Source organism: Charadrius vociferus, unplaced genomic scaffold (assembly GCF_000708025.1).
Source record: "Charadrius vociferus isolate BGI_N301 unplaced genomic scaffold, ASM70802v2 scaffold561, whole genome shotgun sequence".
Lineage (NCBI taxonomy): Eukaryota > Metazoa > Chordata > Aves > Charadriiformes > Charadriidae > Charadrius > Charadrius vociferus.
The window spans coordinates 1242354-1260532 of record NW_009646848.1 but is presented as its reverse complement, the minus strand read 5'-3'; the positions used below and the strand labels follow the sequence as shown (position 1 = coordinate 1260532).

Genomic DNA, 18179 nt, shown 5'->3' with positions numbered 1-18179 from the left:
ATTTTCCACCGCTGCATGTTCAGCCACAGGCTATAATGTGCATTCCATATGTGCAAAAGCCAAGAAAATGCATAAAATAATTTTGGATTTATCCTGAATGAACTTGATGTTTTGTGTTCCTGTGCACACAGGAAGACAGAAACTACTTCTGATCTCAAATCTAACTGGTATCTGAGCTACGAATTAATTCATATTTTGTTTCTTTCTAGGACATCTGTACTGACCCGTTATTTGCTTGTTTTTCCTTCAGGGTGGAGAAGAAGGTGAATACTCACTCACAGCCTATATTGTGGCAGCATTGCTGGAGGCTGGACACTCTACTGAGGTAGGTATTTCATGCTGTTATGCTCTATTGGTCTGGTGGACCATTTGTCAAACTGCACAAGTCATAGTCCTCACATCCATATTCTTAAACAATGCGGTAAATACTGATTGTAAGACAGTAAGGTCAGCTGAGAAAATCTGTTTCCAGAACCCTGCAGTTGGCACAAGTATTTGATGAGTGTTACAAATCAATTATGTATCCAGTTCCTATGGATTAATTTGATAAATCCCTGAGGAATCCAGTTGTGTTAAAAAACAGTTGTCTATGTAAGTGCAAAATCCAGACAGAATTTGCCCACCCCATCCAAAGTCCAGTTTGAAATCTTCTCTGAATTTGCCCAGTCCAAAGTCCAAGCTATCCAAATCTTCAGTCCTACAAACTCTCTGCTTGCATTTAGATCCAAGCTGTGTTTCCATTTCCCTATGTGATTCTTAATAATGGAAGGAAACGATGAGCTGCTGGTTGCAATACCAGGAATAGGGGAATGAGAGCTGAGTTCTATTCTCTGTAATATACTTCCCGCATATCCTTGAGACCCTGTTTTTTTCCTGACTTTGTTCTTTTTAAAACAGGGAAGACATGAATTGTTCCCAATCTGGCAAATATGTTCTAAGCGTGCTGAATTTTGCCATTCCCTCAGATATTGTAGTCTGGGGCAACATTTAAGTACCTGAGACTGGCAGGTCAAAAACATTTTGCAGAGTCAAACAGTTCTTCAGCAACATGAATTAGTTCCCAATATCTTCATAAGAAGCTCCAAAGCCTTGTGCCGCATCTATAAGTGAAACTGCATAGACAGGACATGGTTAGCAGTGTGCTGGTGATATCTGAGCTGAAGTAGAGCTCACAGAGATAGTCTGTAAGGCTAAAAGGGCTGAACAGTTATCTTGATAGCTACAGCTAGCAAATGAGTAATAACATCCATCTGAGAAAGCCTGCTTCATCATGAGGTCTCGATACACTTTACATAGTTCTGAAAAGATGATCTGCATTTTAGAGCTAAAGCAACCAAGGGACAAAAGATTCACCTGCATAAGGTCATCTTGCAAATCAGGAAAAAAAACAGTGCTTTGTTAGTCCAGCTATGCTGCATCTAAATAAGTGCAGAAAGAATACAGCACCACTGGAAGGGCATTTTTTACAGAATACACCCTGTAGGCCCTTTAACACACCATGGATCGTGCTTATTTTTAGCATGTAAGGGCAGTAATGGCTTAAGCAGTGATAGAAGTATTTAATGAGAAGCTGAGAAACAAATCCAAGTACCTGACAACCCTACTGCATTTTGCCTTACTAGCATCCTGTCGTTCAGAGGGGCATGAACTGTTTGGAGAATGCATTTGGCAATGGGGTCCACAACCTGTATAACCAGGCCCTCTTTGCCTATGCTTATGGCTTAGCTGGCAAAGAGAAAAGATGCCAGTTCTTCCTTGAGAAGCTGGACAGGACAGCTACCAGAGATGGTAAGTGCAGTATGGCCATGGTACAGGCAATACAGCTGATGGAATGGCCTGTGGTATGATGTAAGCTATTCTCATGTACAGTTTTCTCATTCATGTTGTTCCCTTCCCATTTCATGCCTGCTATGCTGCTGAATTTGTCTCTATGCACTTCTCTGTCTCTTTTGGCTTCACAAAAGATTGAGCTGTGGCCTCATTTTCTTAGAATTATGAAATAATGTAGGTGGGGAGAGACCCATGGAAATCTCAGTCCAATGTAGTGGAAGATTGTACATAATTTCCCCATTACCCTCCTCTTTTACACACTGAACAGACCCAGTTCCCTTGACTATGTCATGTGCTCCAGTCTGCAACTGCCTTAGCATCCTTCTGCTGCACTGCCTTCACTTCAACCCCTCTGACTTACACAGCTCCCTTTTATTAGTTCCCTTTCCATCTCTTCCTGTTTTCTTCTCTATGCTGGAACTAAAACTTATCTGGTTCAGGACACTGATGGCTGAAAAAACTTTTGAGTAAAGGCAGAGAGGGAACTGTATGCCTGTCTCCCACGTGATTCTGCTTCCATGCTTTTTACACCTCACTTTTCTGTTTTCAGGTAGTTCAATTCATTGGCAGAGAGAAAATAAGCCACGAGCAGAACATTTCCCTGTCTTCTATTCCCGTGCCCCTTCTGCTGAGATTGAAATGACCAGCTATGTGCTCCTGGCTTTGCTCAACAAAGCCAAACTCACTCCAGAAGACTTATCTTACATTTTTCGCATTGTGCACTGGCTTGTCAAACAACAGAACCCATATGGCGGTTTCTCCTCAAGCCAGGTAACAACCAGGTGTGGTAAAAAGAAAGCTTCTGGGAGCAGTACAGCCTGCAAGCTGGATCTCAATAGTAGGATGTATCTTCCTGAATGCATATTTGTTTGAAAAATATTTGATAAATGACGCGTGCATAAGTCTCTTTGTCAGGGCCCATCATCCTCTTCATAGGCAGCTTCATACATATTTTAGTTTTAGGAAATGGAAACTTGCGTGAATTTCAAGTTAGCAGTAGACAGCCGTCACTGTTGACACAGCATTATCCCAGGTTTTCTGGGATAATTCAAATATATTGCCCCCGAACTTGTATCTTGTCTGCTTAGCTCTTGCAAAGTGCCCCTCCATTTATGAGCACTGACAAAGTGTCAGGGAAATAGGAGCTGTGCTGATCTCACGCACCATCTTACGGTTGGGTATCTATCTAATTAGGGATCATGTTTTTCTTTTCAGGACACTGTTGTTGCTCTCCAAGCGTTAGCCCAGTATGGATACCTCACCTTCTCTAAAAACAGTCTTAACACAGTCAAAGTCAACTTCATGGAGTCCCCCAGTAACACTTTCCAGCTGAGTGACGAGAACCGCTTCTTACTGCAGCAGGCTTCCTTACCCACTATTCCAGGGAATTACAATGTGGAAGTGAATGGCACTGGCTGTGTCTATCTGCAGGTAAGCAAGCTGGAAACTCAGGGCTGCCCCTCTGAGAACTAAGCAGGGGGTCCTCCATACCTCATTCCCTTCCATACCTTATGCCAAAGCCACAAAAGCCTGTAAGTCTGTGACCATCTCACACTTCCCATCTCTTTCAGACCACCCTGAGGTATAACGTCCATTTGCCAAAAAAAGCTGCGGGATTTTCTCTCTCCGTACGGCCGGCCAATGTATCTTGCACAGGCAACTTCCCACCGAAGTTTGACCTTGTCCTCTCTGCCAGGTAACTTCGTCTTATTGACCTACCCCCTTGGTAAAGCATCCAAGGAAGGACTTAAGTACAGGGAGTTAACTGCTACTGTGCAGCTGCAGGAAGACAAACAAGATCATTGGGAGCTGATAATGTCATTCCTTGTCTCCTCTCCATTTGTTCCATTACTCTCCAACCAGACTAACAGAACTTTTCTCATTTTAGTTACACAGGAAACCGCAAAGTCTCCAACATGGCTATTATTGACGTGAAGATGCTCTCAGGTTTTGTTCCTGTAAGATCTTCCCTGAAAAAGGTAAAGAATGGGAGCGAAGTGAATAGTAAACGCTGAAAACATAGGAAGTCAATTAAAATAGTCTCTGATTAGCAAATTGGAGCCCCATGGGAATTCTGCAAAGTCCCTGGGCCAAGCCTTTTGTCACATACTCTGTGTCTCAGACTTGTAGCTGTTCGTCTGCTGAAGACAAATCTGTTAGGAGTTGACAAATACAGTAGCCCAACAGAGGTGAGACTTCTGCAGCTTCATATCCCCAGGTCCGGCCTGAGTGTGTATTCCTCATAGGCAGACATGCACACTGTACAGATAGACACATATATACATGACTGGACACACTGACATGCACACCCACACACAACAAGCCTGAAGTCTGGTGTCTCAAGATGCTAGCACCCCAGACACAGTTTCTGTGACCTCTGGTGCCCTCTTCAGTGACACACAGAATAGAGAGCCCCTCACCCAGGAAAATAGTCCGGAACAGGGTCTAGTAAGAAGGCAGGAGACACTGTAGTGACCAGGTGCAAGGCATGGCCAGGCAAGTGTGCTGACCACCAACCTGTTTACATGTAACTGGCCTCTTTTATCTCGTTTTCTCACCCTTTTTCCTCCCAATTGGACTTTATCCCTCCCTTTGTTCTTCCCCTAAACACCCTGTAATAACCCCTTCTTGAGACCCATCATCCTGTACTCACCCCTGTGCCCCTGTAGACAGCATTCCCCTTAAGTCAGTAAGGTGATCCAGGGATACTCTGCTGTTGACTCACCTGGTGGGTCTCACTCTCCGGCAATGGTGCCGGTCACCACCCTGTCGCAGCCCTGGGGGTAACTGGGTTAGGATGCTCCAGTGGCTCTGCTCAGGTTATTGGGGCTTCCCTGTGCGCCTTAGTGTTTGCGTGAATGAGTCTTGAGTCATGCAACCTAACAGAATCTATGTGAGAAATACTTCTGCCATAGTTCAATTATCAAATGGGCATTTTGCAATATTATCCCTTTGACATGGTTATTCCTGCCTCAACAGCACAGTTTAACAACGAAAAACTGGGTATTGCTCTTCTTTTACTATCCAGAAATTTGGTCACGATGATGACAATGCTGGGGACAGCACTGATAAGCACCTCATTTCAGTTCCTAGTGCAATTTAGGTTCTGCAACAGATGCGGTAGCTTCAAGCCATGAGCCATAATTTATGGTAGATGAAAGGAAGAATGCAATTCTTTTTAGAGTCTGCTCATAGCTTGGTGCATTTATAATCATCCAGCATTAAGGCCTGAATTTCTTTTTTTGGCAAGAACTGTATGAAATTAATAACTTTTCTTTGGAAGATTTTTCCATTGAGACGTTACACTGTTTGCCATCCTACTCCTCTTTCTATGTACTTGAGAAAAAATAGCTGGTTTTTAATATTTGGAATATTGTGTATTTTTATAGTAAAATAATTTTGCTTTTATGCTGTTCTAATTTTTTTAAAAAACCTTTTGTCTTTTAAAATATAGAATGGACTAGTAAGGCATTACTGAGGCAGAGCAGAAATGGTCGTGTAATTGCAAATTCTGAGTGAAATGAGAGCACTCTTAAGTTAACGATAAAAATCCGGTTCACCAAAGCTGACTTGTGATTGGTTTGCGCTTGTCACGTTATGAAAATACTCAACTTGCATTTCTTATTTTGGCCACGAGATGGCAGGGTGGCACAAGAGGAGCGTGGCAGCTCCTTAAAACATATTTTGCTATCGAATATGTAAGTCTCCTTGGCAAGTCTTCTATGTTAACATTGCTATCATTTGCCTGATTTAAAGCTCCAGTACCAGAATTCTGTTGTGGATCGTGTAGACATCAAGAACAACCACATACTTTTCTACCTTCAGAAGGTAAGTTTGGGAGGTTTCTTACTGGTTTTATTAAATTGGAAGTTTAAAACAGACTGATAAAAGAAAAATCTCATTAATAACAGATTAACAATACACATGTCTTAAAGATGTAAAGGGACTTCATTCGGTCCAACATCAAATATATATACACAGTAGTTGTAATCTACAGTGAAGAGATGCGTTTGTTATTACTTTTTGTGAAGAATGTTGTATGATTAAATAGTATTTCACAAACATAGCTAAGTTGCAGTCTATATTGCAAAATTGCCTGGTCTACATAATATTCCTCAGCCTCTAAGGGACGGTTCTCATCAGTTGATCTGAGAGTGTTTCAGTATTATCCCCTCCCTTTTAGAGAGATTTCTTTATGAAAAGAAGTCCTCCCACAACAATAACATTAATAAAGGGAATGAGAGAGGAAAAAGATGAAAATCAAAACACAAGGGATCTTAAAATACCAAGAAGGCAATGAGAGAGGAAGCAAAAAGACATAGTACTGATAGCTACTTCTCAAACAGGAGTTTTTATTAGTTGGTTTCCAAGGTTCTAATATGGAAGATTGGAGTCAGTAACCTGAATTCACAGAGCATGTGAGAAGTTTACCCAGCAGGGCACCAGTGATGCAGAAAGTTCTCCAGAGCCGCTGTCCATGGCTCCATTCCTTTAAACAGATCAGCAGGGTAAAAACAAGGACAAAGGAAGAAGAGAACAGGGGCACAATCCCAGGCATGCAAGAGAAAGCTTGAGAAGATGAGGAAGATGAGTAAGGAGGAAAGTTTGGAACATTTGGCTGCCAGAATGTGGAATGAGGAAGAGAACCACAAGGGAAGATGGAAATCTTGAGTTCAAAGTGATTAAAGAGAGAAAAGTGGGGAGAAGATTCATAGCAGTGCTGAAGGTGATTTTAGCTGGGAAAGGGCAAAGAAAGAAACTAACAGCAGCTTTCAATGACAGGATGAATGCTGATGATGTGCTGAAAGCTGCAGTAACCCGGGAATGGTTGGGGTAACTGGCAATGGAAATACGAAGAAGAAGAAAAATAAGAGCACACAATTTTAGCAACAAAACAGATTTAGAAACAGATTTTAAACAATTATCTGATTTGACATCAAGTTTGAAATCTGGAGAGAACTGTAGAATGGCACTTTGTCACCCAGTCTGACCCAGAAATGCATCTGTTCAACCTTAGCCTCAGGAGTAGATATGAAAAGAAAAAGTCTGATGCGTTTTCTTGTCTTGTCAATTCCAGGTCTCCCAGAAGGAAATCAACTTCTCCTTCAGTGTGGAGCAAAGCCTGCCTGTCTCAGACATCAAACCAGTCCCAGTACACATGTATGATTACTATGAAACAGGTAGGTGACCTCCGTACACCTGAGCAAAACCTGTGAAATCAAAGTATTGATCTCGACATTTACAAGGTGTGGATAGTGGATTTTCCCTTGCTCTCTCTGTGCAAGCTTCTCTTAACTTTTCTGCTGCCTTTGTTTCTCAGGAGAGACAAGTGGAGAGAAAGTTAGCAATTATTCTGCTTTTGATTACTCAACTGCAAAGAGTTTGCAGAGCATAGACAGTTTCTGCCTCCCGTCTTGTCATTTCTTGCTTCGTTTCAACATCAAGCAGATCAGAAAGTGATATGTCAGGAGTTGCTTTCTTACAAACTACATACAGAAAAAAGTGTGTTTCCCCTGTGGTTCTATAGTTTGAACACAATGGTTACAATCCATCACTCAAAGGTGGCAGTGTTCCTGACTTCCCTGATCTGCGTTATCTCAGATTTCAGCTTTATATTGCCATAGTAGCCAGCAAGTCAAAGAACTCTTTCTTAGTGGAATTTAAATACTTAAGTAGGAATGACAGTCCCACTGAACTCAAGAGGAGCTTAAGCCCCTAACTAGAAAATTAAGTGCCTGACCACCTTACTCGATCTGGCCTCAAGGAACTGCAGTTGCATCAGATATTACTCACTTGTGGAACTTGTGTTATCAAAACCGTGGCTCAGGTTCCCCCATGCTTTTCTCAAGCTTGGCACAACCTTTGGGAACTGCACCCTAGCAGATTAACAGCAGTATCCAGAGAATTGACCCCGGAGTGCATGTTCTGCTACCTGATCCACATCTTGCATAGTCGCAGCAATTATGCGTCCTGATAAACATGCCCAGAGGAGTGCCTTGGGCTCTTTCTGTGCACCCCTGCAAGTGGGTGCTTTGACAACTGGAAGACTACCACAAAATCTATCAAATGTTTTCTGGTTCATAATGTGTTAATCACAGTTGCACATGGACTGGGGTCAGAATGATTTCTCACTGTCATGCAAATGTCATCTTCATTTCTTCTTTTCAGATGAATATGCCCTTGCAGAATACAAAATGCCCTGCTCCCCGCCTTCCAACTGAAATCGGATATGTGCCAGAAGAGGTGATGGTTCAGAAGGTATCAGGAAAGCAAAGGAAGAAGAGGATAAGAGACTTGGTTGTTTCTGGGAGGGCAATGAAAAGCACATAGAAGAATGAGGAATAAGCAAAGTCCAAATTGCAGCAGATCAGAATGACCGATTCTGGCCCACACTTCAAAAGAACTTGGGGTCAGTGTGGATCAGAAACTCCAGATAAAGTGCTTTTCCTAACAAGGGAGATACTGTGCAATTGTTAACCATAATCATCCATCTTTTCGGAAACTCGTGACATATACTCCAGTGGGAGACTTCTGTAAAAGCAAACTCCTGAAATGTGTATTCTTGGCCACAGATTCCTCTTAAGAAATACAAGATTAGGAGAATAATCTGCTGCTGCTTGTGTAGATTTTATTTATTTTGGCCTTTCCATTTATCCCGCAGGATGATTCTGAAGAAATTACTTTGATCCTCACCTTTTTCAGTGATTGAAACTGAACATGTACAGATGCCAGAATTCTAGTCACAGGAAAACAACTTCTATGCAATTTTCCCCTCTATTTAGAAAGAAAGTTTTTCTTCAGATTAACATCTCATTTTACTGATCTTTTTAATAAAACCTTCTGATTGGCAATGCTGTTTGTCCCAGTCTCCGCTCCCTGTTGTATCTAGAACTGGATGCTGTAAGGTATTTCATAAGCTAAAAAATTCATACCTTGGACAGGTCAATCAATGACAGTGACATCCTGACATCAGTGACATGTGGCAAAGACAGAGTTGGGGCCCCGGCATATGTGATGGAAGCTTTCTACCCAAAGCGTAATGATAGGAGAAACTATACAGCTGTAGCACAGAAACTCTTTGAAAAGGGGCTAGGGAGGAATGGTGGATCTAGTGGAGCCCTTGGAGGGAGAAAACCGAGCAGATTTGGAGGGAGGGAAAAATAAAGAGAGCCACAAGGAGCTTATGATGGGGTGGCAAAGTACAAGAAATTTCCTGTTGCGCTTTCTGCATTTAGTGAACAGGTACAGCAGACAGCCACACACTGCGGCTACTGTCTCTCACAGTCTGCAGTGACCTGACATGACCTTTGTCCTGACCAGAACACACCGGTGGAAGGACACAGATATCAACCACATATCCATAACAATCTGAGCAGACATCTGCCAATTGAATCATATCACTGAGCTGCTGTTTCTTCAGTCAGGTTTTTAGACGTAGTCCTAGTTACAGTCTTGGAAGAGACTAGCTTATTTATCATGAAAATGGGCTTCTCAAAGCAGATTTTAATTCCTACACACACTTTACTCAACAGCAATGTGCCTGCTGTGAGGCAGACCACACAAGAGCACAGGAGGTGGTAGGAGAGGAGCAGCCCTCTGTACACGCAGAGAGCACTGTTCGGTAGGGTGTCAGGCTTGCCCAGAGATGGCTCAAGTGAAACTAATCCTACTGCACTAAGCAATGTGGGAACCTTTGTGCTAAGGGGCAGCCATGACAGAGACCCACAGGCTCAGTGTAATCCCAGAAAGATATAAAAGAAGTTTGGAAGCTGTAGAAGCACATAAATGATGGTTTGGAAAGAACCTATGGAGGACACCAACTGAAACCTCCTATTCTAAGCACAACCACCCAGTAGAAACCTGCAACTCTGAGCAGTAGACAGTTACAAAGGAAGAATCTTCACTGTCTTCCCACGACCTCAGCACTGGCCTGAGGGATGCAAGCTCTGTAAGATGAGGTACAACCCTGAGCATATCGAGATGCATGACTCAGGCAACAGAAGACATCCAGATCTGCAGGTCGACCCATACATCAGGTCTGCACTGCACTTACTGCTGTCAGTCCTCCTTGCAGCCAAATGCAGTCATGAACAAGTCCTTCACTGCATTGTAAAAGGCAGTCATCCAGGTTGTTCCCTAAGGAAAGACCCAAGGGGTGGGAGAGAAAGAAATTAAGGGCATTTTACATGAAAGCAGTAAAAATATAGCCTATCTTCTCCAAACCAACGTCTTTTGTTCTTTATGCCTTTCACCAACTTTTACATACTTTGAAAAAAGAACTATAAAGTGATTTAGCACCCAGTATTTCCACTGAGATAAAATCTCAGAGCCCAAAGCCTAAAGGTCAGCAAAGGCTTATTGACATCAGCTTTCTTGCTGCATCCAGGATAATAGTGTGCCACTTGTCCCTCACCAACAAAAGCGCAATGCTGGGGACTGTCTATGCTGAACTTCAAGCCACATTGTGCGAAGCAATATTTTTCTGTAGGGGGATTTCTCCTCTGAGTCACACATTAACATATGCATATGTACACATACCTACAGACAAGGAGCCTACTCATCAATCTGTTACTCCCAGTACAGGTATTTCTTGGCTTGTTGCTCAGTTTTCTGCAAGTTCAGATGAGCAAGATTCCTGTCCTCCAACATGACTTGGGTTATTACAGCTGTCTTTGGTTTAGTTAAATACAATACCCTTCACTACAAACCTTGCCAGTGAGTGAAGGGGCTGTGGGGATGCAAAAACAGTCACTGATCTTGTCTTGGACAGTCCTTGTGAACCAACCTCTGCTCAGGCACCTTCATGGATAAAAGCCAAAGGCAGGTGGCTACAACTTCCTAGAGAATAGAAGGTTTTTCTAGAGAAGGTACTGATGGGACCCCAGACCTCTGGGACCCCAAATCATGTTGCAGTTAAGCCAGCCTAACAGGTAGGTGGTGTTGAACAGCATAGTCTTGGTCCTGCTCACCCTTTTTTGCCTTTGCTCTCATCCATGCTCTCCTGACCCTTAGAGTGGTGCTTAGCTTGACCCCACACAGAGCAGGTCAGAGACAGGGACCCAACCTGAAAATGACAAGATTTAGTGGGAAAAAGTAAGTTTCTTCCTTCTACCTGCTTGAACATGTTTACCACGTGGTCAGCGAAGCAGTAGGAAGCAGGCAAGAAAAAATGCACTGTGCCTTTCAGCAAGGCATGGACACAGCTGAGCTACACCAGAGCACCATGCTGCAAATCCCGGGAGCTTTTGCAGAAAGCTAAGCAGGCAATGTGTCAGCAATCCACCTCCTACCCCTACTTAGCTTCTCACAGCACAGCCCTGCCTCTCCGTGTGCTGAGTGCCTCCTGCTTAGAGTTACAACTGTGGTCTCTACTTCGACTTCTTGTAACAAGTCTTGGGTCTCTCCCCTTCTCCATCCAAAACCCCAGCAACAGGGTAAGTCTTCATTACCATCGCTATAATTTGCCTCTTTGTGTTTATGGACCTAAAGACAATGTCGTGACCCAACTTAACAATGGCACAGAGCTCTGGTCTCTGACTGCTCAGATCACAAAGGTGGTAATGGGAGTGTGTCTTGCCTCCCTGCTGTGGTTCCCCAATACCAGGTACTATCTAGAATGCGAAATAGACTGAACTGTGGCATTTCTAGTCATACGAAAGTCCCTCCTTTCCTTCTTCTTGGAAATCCATTTCTATTTTCCTGACATGTCCTATGAAGTTGTAGCTGTATGTAATTTGAACTGTGCTCTTAAAACATAAAGCTTCTAAAATTAACCCAGTCTTCCAAACAATTAAACACCTAGGGACCACAATGTCCCAGTATCTGCTGGGTCTCAAATTTCAGCCATTTCCACAGTCTTCTCTGTGGAGATGTTTCCATACACTGAGGCCAAAGAATAGCTCTGGGTATGTCCCAGCTGTCTCTGCTTGGTCATGCATCAACAGATGCAGACAAATCCAAATCCTTCTGCCCATATCTGGGTGGGGAAGACAGGAACAAACTGAAATCTGGAGTTTAACTAACTGGCCTACTTAGACATGTCCATAGTCTGTTTCACCAGCAGCTACTCCGACTCTTAAGTCACCCACAGACTCGGGTCTTGCATCCAAAAAGACAGGGGACTTCACAAATAATTTCTATCACAGACAAACACCCTTACCACTGGATGGCTAGCCCGGTGGAGGTGCAAGCACATGTAACAACACCCAGAATTCTCTTCCTGGCTGCCTTTTGTGTGCATTTGGAGAAGTCCTGAGATAGGGGAAGAGTTTCTGCAGATCAGATAGCAGGAGGGTGTTCAGCTTGAGAGTGGCACTGGGATCCAGGCAAAAGAGCAGACTTCAGCAATTCAGGAATGTCAGGAGCTAGGAAACCTGGGGAAACAGCTGTACAATTGCTCTAAACAGCTGAGGATTTGGGCATAGGACCCTAAGGCTCTTTATGAATTTAGATCCTGGCTGATGTGAGCTAAGTGTCTTAACACCCTCGAGAACCTGACCCCAAGCTCTGACATCTCTCTCAGATTTCTAGATACACCACCTGGCATTTGAAAGCATCAGGCATATAGCAGCTTTTCCTGTGGTAGCACTGTGCATGCAGGTGAGCCTGAAGGGGCAGACTGATGCATAAAACAGCATTTATGAGCACATGTCATGCCATCAATATTTTTGAGTGCTTTCCTTTAGATGGAATGGAGTTCTCTGCTTTCTTTGGATTGAATTTAATCTTTGCTTTATTGAGGGATGGGAGTAGTTTCTTCCCTGACAATTCTGGTGGAATTCCATGCAGTGCAATTGATGAGAGTTTCTACCTTTTGAAAGCAGAATGATGTTTTGAGTACAGGATGCTGTGAGGTGAATGGTTTTCACCTCTTCCAATTCTGCTCAAAACCCAGAGGTCCTATCCCCAGCATTTCTGTTCCCATCAGAAGCACACCCTGAGCACAGTGCTTGACCCAAAAAGTCACACTAAAAGCAGTGTTTTCATATTTGCATGGGACCTCTGGGTGACTTTTGCTATAGACAGACACGTGCTGAGCTATGATTCTGAAGATGTTAGGTGAGAAGCTGCTTTTCAGTGACCCCAAACTCCCCCTTGCTCTCCCATCCCTGTCAGCAGAAAAGATTGTGTGAGCTTCAAGAGGGGTCAGTCAAGCTAGTTCAACCCACTTTCTTCAGCTGTGTACACTCAGCCTCCTGCTAAACAAAAGCCTTTGTTTAATGCCATTCCAGTGAATGGCTACTGCAAGCCTGGTCAGATGGAAGCTGATATGAAACGCAGATTCTTTCAAAAGTGCAGCATTTAAGTTTTGCTACAAATTTCCAAAACACTAGGCTGAGAGGGAGTGGCTGGGACAATGCCAGCAGTATCTAGCAAAATCTGCATTTTATAGCCTTCTTTTACCTCTATAACTCTTTTACCTCCAGTACAACTAGTGACCCAAATTTTTTCTCATGGAGCTTGCATCATGTGAAATTGCTGATGCAGGATCTCAGGAGTTTGCTTAACCTCAATGCAAGTCAGACAAGTTGAACTGTGTCCCACACTCTCACTGCATCAAGATTTTGATTTTATTTGCTTGCTGGAGGTAAAAATGGAGCTTTGAGGCTGTTTGGCCTGGGTTCACTGTGATATGCCTGTGTATATTTCTCTAACCCCTGCAGTAAATTTGAGAAATTTGGCTACTTCCATGTTATGCTTTTTCACGTTCTTCCCCCTTACATGTCACTACCAAAGAAATTTTGCATAGAATTGATTTATGAACTCCATAAGAAACTCTCAATTTTTAAATGATGTAAAAAATTAGATGTTGCACAGCAGACTACAGCAGAAACCTGTCACATGCAGTAACAAGCATGACACCTTGCTGTTGTTCAGTCAGTTGTACACTACAATTTCTTTCCTTATGTGTTTCATTTCTCTACATGGCTGAGTGCCCCAACCCTTAGCATTGCCTTACCAAAGGGGAACTCCTTCTTGTGGAAAGAACTGATGAAAATCTTCATTGAAGTCGTGAAGTAAAGAATAGACAAAAGATGCAGAGCAGGTACTCTACCAGAAGAAATCTCCAGAAAAGCCACATAAGCCTGAGAGATCAATATGGGAATGCGGGAGGGTTCTCATTCTTGATGTTTCAGACAGGTCAGTAGAAGCCATGTTAAGGTCATCCTTTTCCACAAGCTGAGGATGCAGCTTTTGGGTCCTATCTCAGTCAGTCAATAAAAAGGCTTGTTTTCATGTTTTTTGCAGCCTGTTTCCTGCAACAACACCCGTGAAGACCTTTTTTCCACCTAAAGCACTGGGAAGGTGCAGTAATCCTCACTGCTCTTTGAGACTGCAATAAATATGTGAAAACCTGAGCCAAAGAATTTTCTTGTTAAATTTCCAGATGAAAAGATGTAACAATTGACAGGAACTTCAGATACTGAGTTCTGAGGATCATGTGAATCAATCATCAGACATAATGGTAAAGGTCAGCTCCCATCTCCAAAAATGCCAAATATTTTCACCAAATACAGTATGTTTACACTCAGTTCTTTAGCTTGAACACAAGCACTAGTCTTCTGTGTATGTACATTTTCCTATCAAAACAAGTCCTTGAAATGGTCTGCCTGTTTAAAAGCCTAAATGGTAGACTGACCCTTTTAGCAGCAACATCTGGTTTCCAGGTAAGACTTCAAGAAATGCTTCCAACTCAGTGACCGGCAGCATGAAACCTTCAGCACCTTGTGGAAGCTCTCAGTCAGTGCCAGAGGCTCTGCTGAACTCATGGCCAATAGATTTGCCCTGCTCAGTAGCCTGTCCCAGAGCAAACATATGCAGCATTACTTGCCCTGTTTCACTCTTCTTGATTTCTGCAGCTTGTCTCCAACAATTAAGTTGCAGTTTTTCTTTCCTTTAACCTTTATTCCTTGCTGTAGTCATCTATCATGACTTTTTTTTATTGTTGTCTCATGATTTTTTTCATTCTTGTTGACACTTGGTTTGGTTGAATGTGAATGCTTGGAGGGGATTCAGCAACTTAGCATTGTTTGAGTTACGCTCCTACTGTTTTTACCTCAAACAGCGATGACACGGACTAGCATGATCTGAGACATGATCCTGTAAACAGTGGGAATAGTGAAACTATACATGCCCCTAGCCTTCATAGTTATGTATCCCAGGAAGACTAGGTGAAACCGAGGAAGAAGACATACAGCACTGAAGCTAAATAAAATGATCTGGGGTAGCTTCTTGCTTGTTTCTTGGATGTACGTGACTCTTATCTTTGATTATCAGAAGAAGCCAGCCCCTACATAAAGTGATGGAATGAATTACCAAAGGTATTCAGAAAAATTTCAACCTTTCAACAATTGCAGTAATAAACTGGTCACTGTGTTCTGATGTTAGGTACATTTCTGGAAACATGCATCATGATTTGTAGTCAGTCTTGGACACAAGTTATGACTAGCAGACTTGCTAAATAATTATTTTCAAACTAATTCCAGACTTTTTCTGGTGTGATGGGGTTACTTGGACCTTTTCTCTCTCTTCGAGGAATATAAAGTCCTGCCAGTGTGTCAGTGGAGGGATCGCAAAATAGCTTAAAGAACTATAAGCCTGTTGGTATATACTGCAAGAAAAAAGAATGACTGAAAGTCAGAGCAAAGGGAAGCCAGAAGACTCCAGAAGCCAGCAAAGTGCCCAAGAAGCCAGCAAAGTGTTATGTGAGGCTGAGGCCTTGCATGGTGGAGGCTATACAGAGAGCACACATGGGGGATGTGCTACAGTGCCTAGCTGCTCCTGCATTTTATTTTTGTCAGATAAAGCAACAAGATTCACTGTGACTTTACTTTTTTATCCTCGCTGTATCTTGAATGAAGCAACATTAGAGCATTCTGAACTCAGAGCAGTTCCTGGGGTACAGCCGCCCATGCAGCCAGAGCGCACATCACACAGATTCTGTCTGTTCAGCACAGCTTCAGGGAACTGCCTCTCATGGGCTTCGGTGTTGCTGTGCCCATCCATTTCTAGAGTCTGGATCCTACCGAAGCCAGTATGAACCTTCTTCTCCACCTCCCTGGGTTTTGGCAGAATTCGGAGTCTGCTGAGCCCCTACACAGGACTGGTAGGACGGGCTCTGCTGTCACAGCCACACGTGTCCTCAAGTTTTGTTCCCAATTGACACGCTCTGTCTTAAAAAGAAGTCAGCTGGGTCACGTTTTCTTACACTGATTGCTATAGTTAGAAAGATGCTCAAAAACCTTAAAAATACCATGAAAACCTTCCCTTTAACTTTCCATGTGAGAAAAGGTCACCCATCTGCTTTCACTTCTTCCAGCAGTTCCTATGGGATCCATCTGCTTCAGTCCATGGGAACATGACAGGAGAGATGCTGGAGGCTTTCCTCAGAGGCGTAAACAGCCAGGACTCTGCCACTGCTTTACATAATAGCAAAGTGCTTGTGCTCACCTTGGGCTAGCATCTAGGGGTGACATTAGACATGGATGTGGTGCTCCAGTCACTCCCTCATCTCCACCCAGTGCTCTCCAGTAGACAGTTTTGCCTAGTACTGGTCATTTATGAAGCAGTAGCCTTAAAAAACACATAGTTCTTTAAAAGGGAAGACTATGCAATGAGGACTTTCTCTGACTCCCTGTTTGCCTGAGGCCAGCTTGTTTGCCCTGAGCCAACTCAGAAGCCTCAACTGTTTAGAAAGATAATAGAAGATAATAAGAATGATAGCTCTTCATCAAGGACACATCCTCTACCTTGTTCTGTAGAGTGCTCAGTAGTTCAATATACAGAATATATTATCACTGGAGATGAAGCAGAAAGAACCTTTATGTGTGGGGAACGAATCCAAAACAACTTTTCAGGCATAAGGTCAGGGGTTGAAGGCACAAACAGGCTCTCCCTAGGGGGCATCCTTAAAGTAGTGCAATTAATATACCGGGTAACACAAGAGTATTGTTGTGCTGCCAAGTAGATAATAATAACAGATAAAGGGAGAGAAAGCTGCAGGCTCTGAATAGCATTTGCATGCCTCCCATAATGTGTCGGGAACAAGTTCAATTTCTGGTATGTCATGGTGGAAAGAAAAAGGCTTTGCAGCAATAAAGAAATACTGGATTTAGAAGCTAGACGTTGGTCAACGACAAAAAGCTCAAAGTGATGCTCTCGTACTCACAAAGGGACTGTAGCCTACAACATTTGGTGTTATCAACCAGTTGCAAGAGACTCCTATGTCCATGATCTTTTTCACATTTGAGACCTAGCAATATCATGCCTACACACAAGACAAACTTGAAAAGAATGAGAAGAGGTAGTATCTCTTACAGTTGTGTCATTTCTTAGATTCATCTTCTGTGGTCTCTTGGTTCTGAAAACACCATTTTACAGCCTTGAAATGACTACACCAAGATCCACGCTTCCCTTCTCAGAGCAGCTGGAACAGCCATACAGCATTTCCCCCCAAAAAATATGTCTGAGAAATGAAGCAGAAAGCCTGGTGAAGTGGTGTTTCATTTGGCCCAGGTCCATAACACAAAGCTGCATTCGTGTAACCATGTCCAAAGAAGCAGGTAAAAACATTGCTCTTCCACAGTTCCCCTCTCACAGAGAGCCCAACCTGCTGTTCAGAGAGATGATTCAGATCAGTTATGTCAACAGTGGCTGCAACTCCACAAAAGGACTTTAGGGGTACAACTATGTCACTAAAGCCCTTGTAGGCTCTGTAGTCTGATGGCTGAGATGCCAAGGGGAAGCAAAACTCCTGGATGACCCCTCTCAAATCACTTCAGAGAAGATGGGCAACCAGCCAGGGAAGGATACTCCACCGTAAACTAGTGGAAAGAAGGAGAGGAAAACAAGAGGGACTAACGAAGCATAGAACACTTATAAATCTGCTGTTACAATATATTTGTGAGGCATTTCTGCAGAATGAAATCAAAAAGCAGTCTTTCCATAAAGCAGAGAAAAGCCATTGCAATATGAAAGCCGCAGACAGCTACTTCTTTCTACATGTGACTGGCAGAAGTTGCCACCCGAACTTAAAGCAAATGCTTCTACATACAGAGTGCAGAATTTACAGCCTAGAAGAGAGAAGAGTTGTGCATAGCTGTGAAATAGAAACAAAGGGTTAAGATTTTCCTCAGAGGCTGAAAGGTCAGAAAATGGGTTTGGCAGTCTTCAGCAAGCTAGAGAGAGCTAGTTTAGCCTCAAGAACATTTCTCATAGCCAGAAGAGCAAATAGATGGCAACATCATGTGCATCTTGTGTCAGCTTTTGGTAGACAAGAAGATTTCTCTGTACCAGCCACGAGCTGCTTGCTAGCATGGGAGGTTTAGGGAGGGAGCATGGAGCCAGCC

The 18179-nt window shown here is 43.1% G+C and overlaps 1 protein-coding gene across 1 annotated transcript in view; it reads left to right on the top strand.

Annotated features, from left to right (window-relative positions):
* LOC104294534 (ovostatin-like) overlaps window positions 1–8051 on the top strand; it is a 30063-nt gene extending 22012 nt beyond the window's left edge. The window contains exons 27-35 of the mRNA XM_009894146.1: window positions 251–325; window positions 1623–1788; window positions 2381–2601; window positions 3046–3261; window positions 3402–3526; window positions 3719–3809; window positions 5587–5658; window positions 6908–7010; window positions 7999–8051. Of these exons, the coding sequence (XP_009892448.1) occupies window positions 251–325; window positions 1623–1788; window positions 2381–2601; window positions 3046–3261; window positions 3402–3526; window positions 3719–3809; window positions 5587–5658; window positions 6908–7010; window positions 7999–8051 (1122 nt within the window). The remainder of the gene's footprint in view (window positions 1–250; window positions 326–1622; window positions 1789–2380; window positions 2602–3045; window positions 3262–3401; window positions 3527–3718; window positions 3810–5586; window positions 5659–6907; window positions 7011–7998) is intronic.
* The last annotated feature ends 10128 nt before the right edge of the window (window positions 8052–18179 follow it).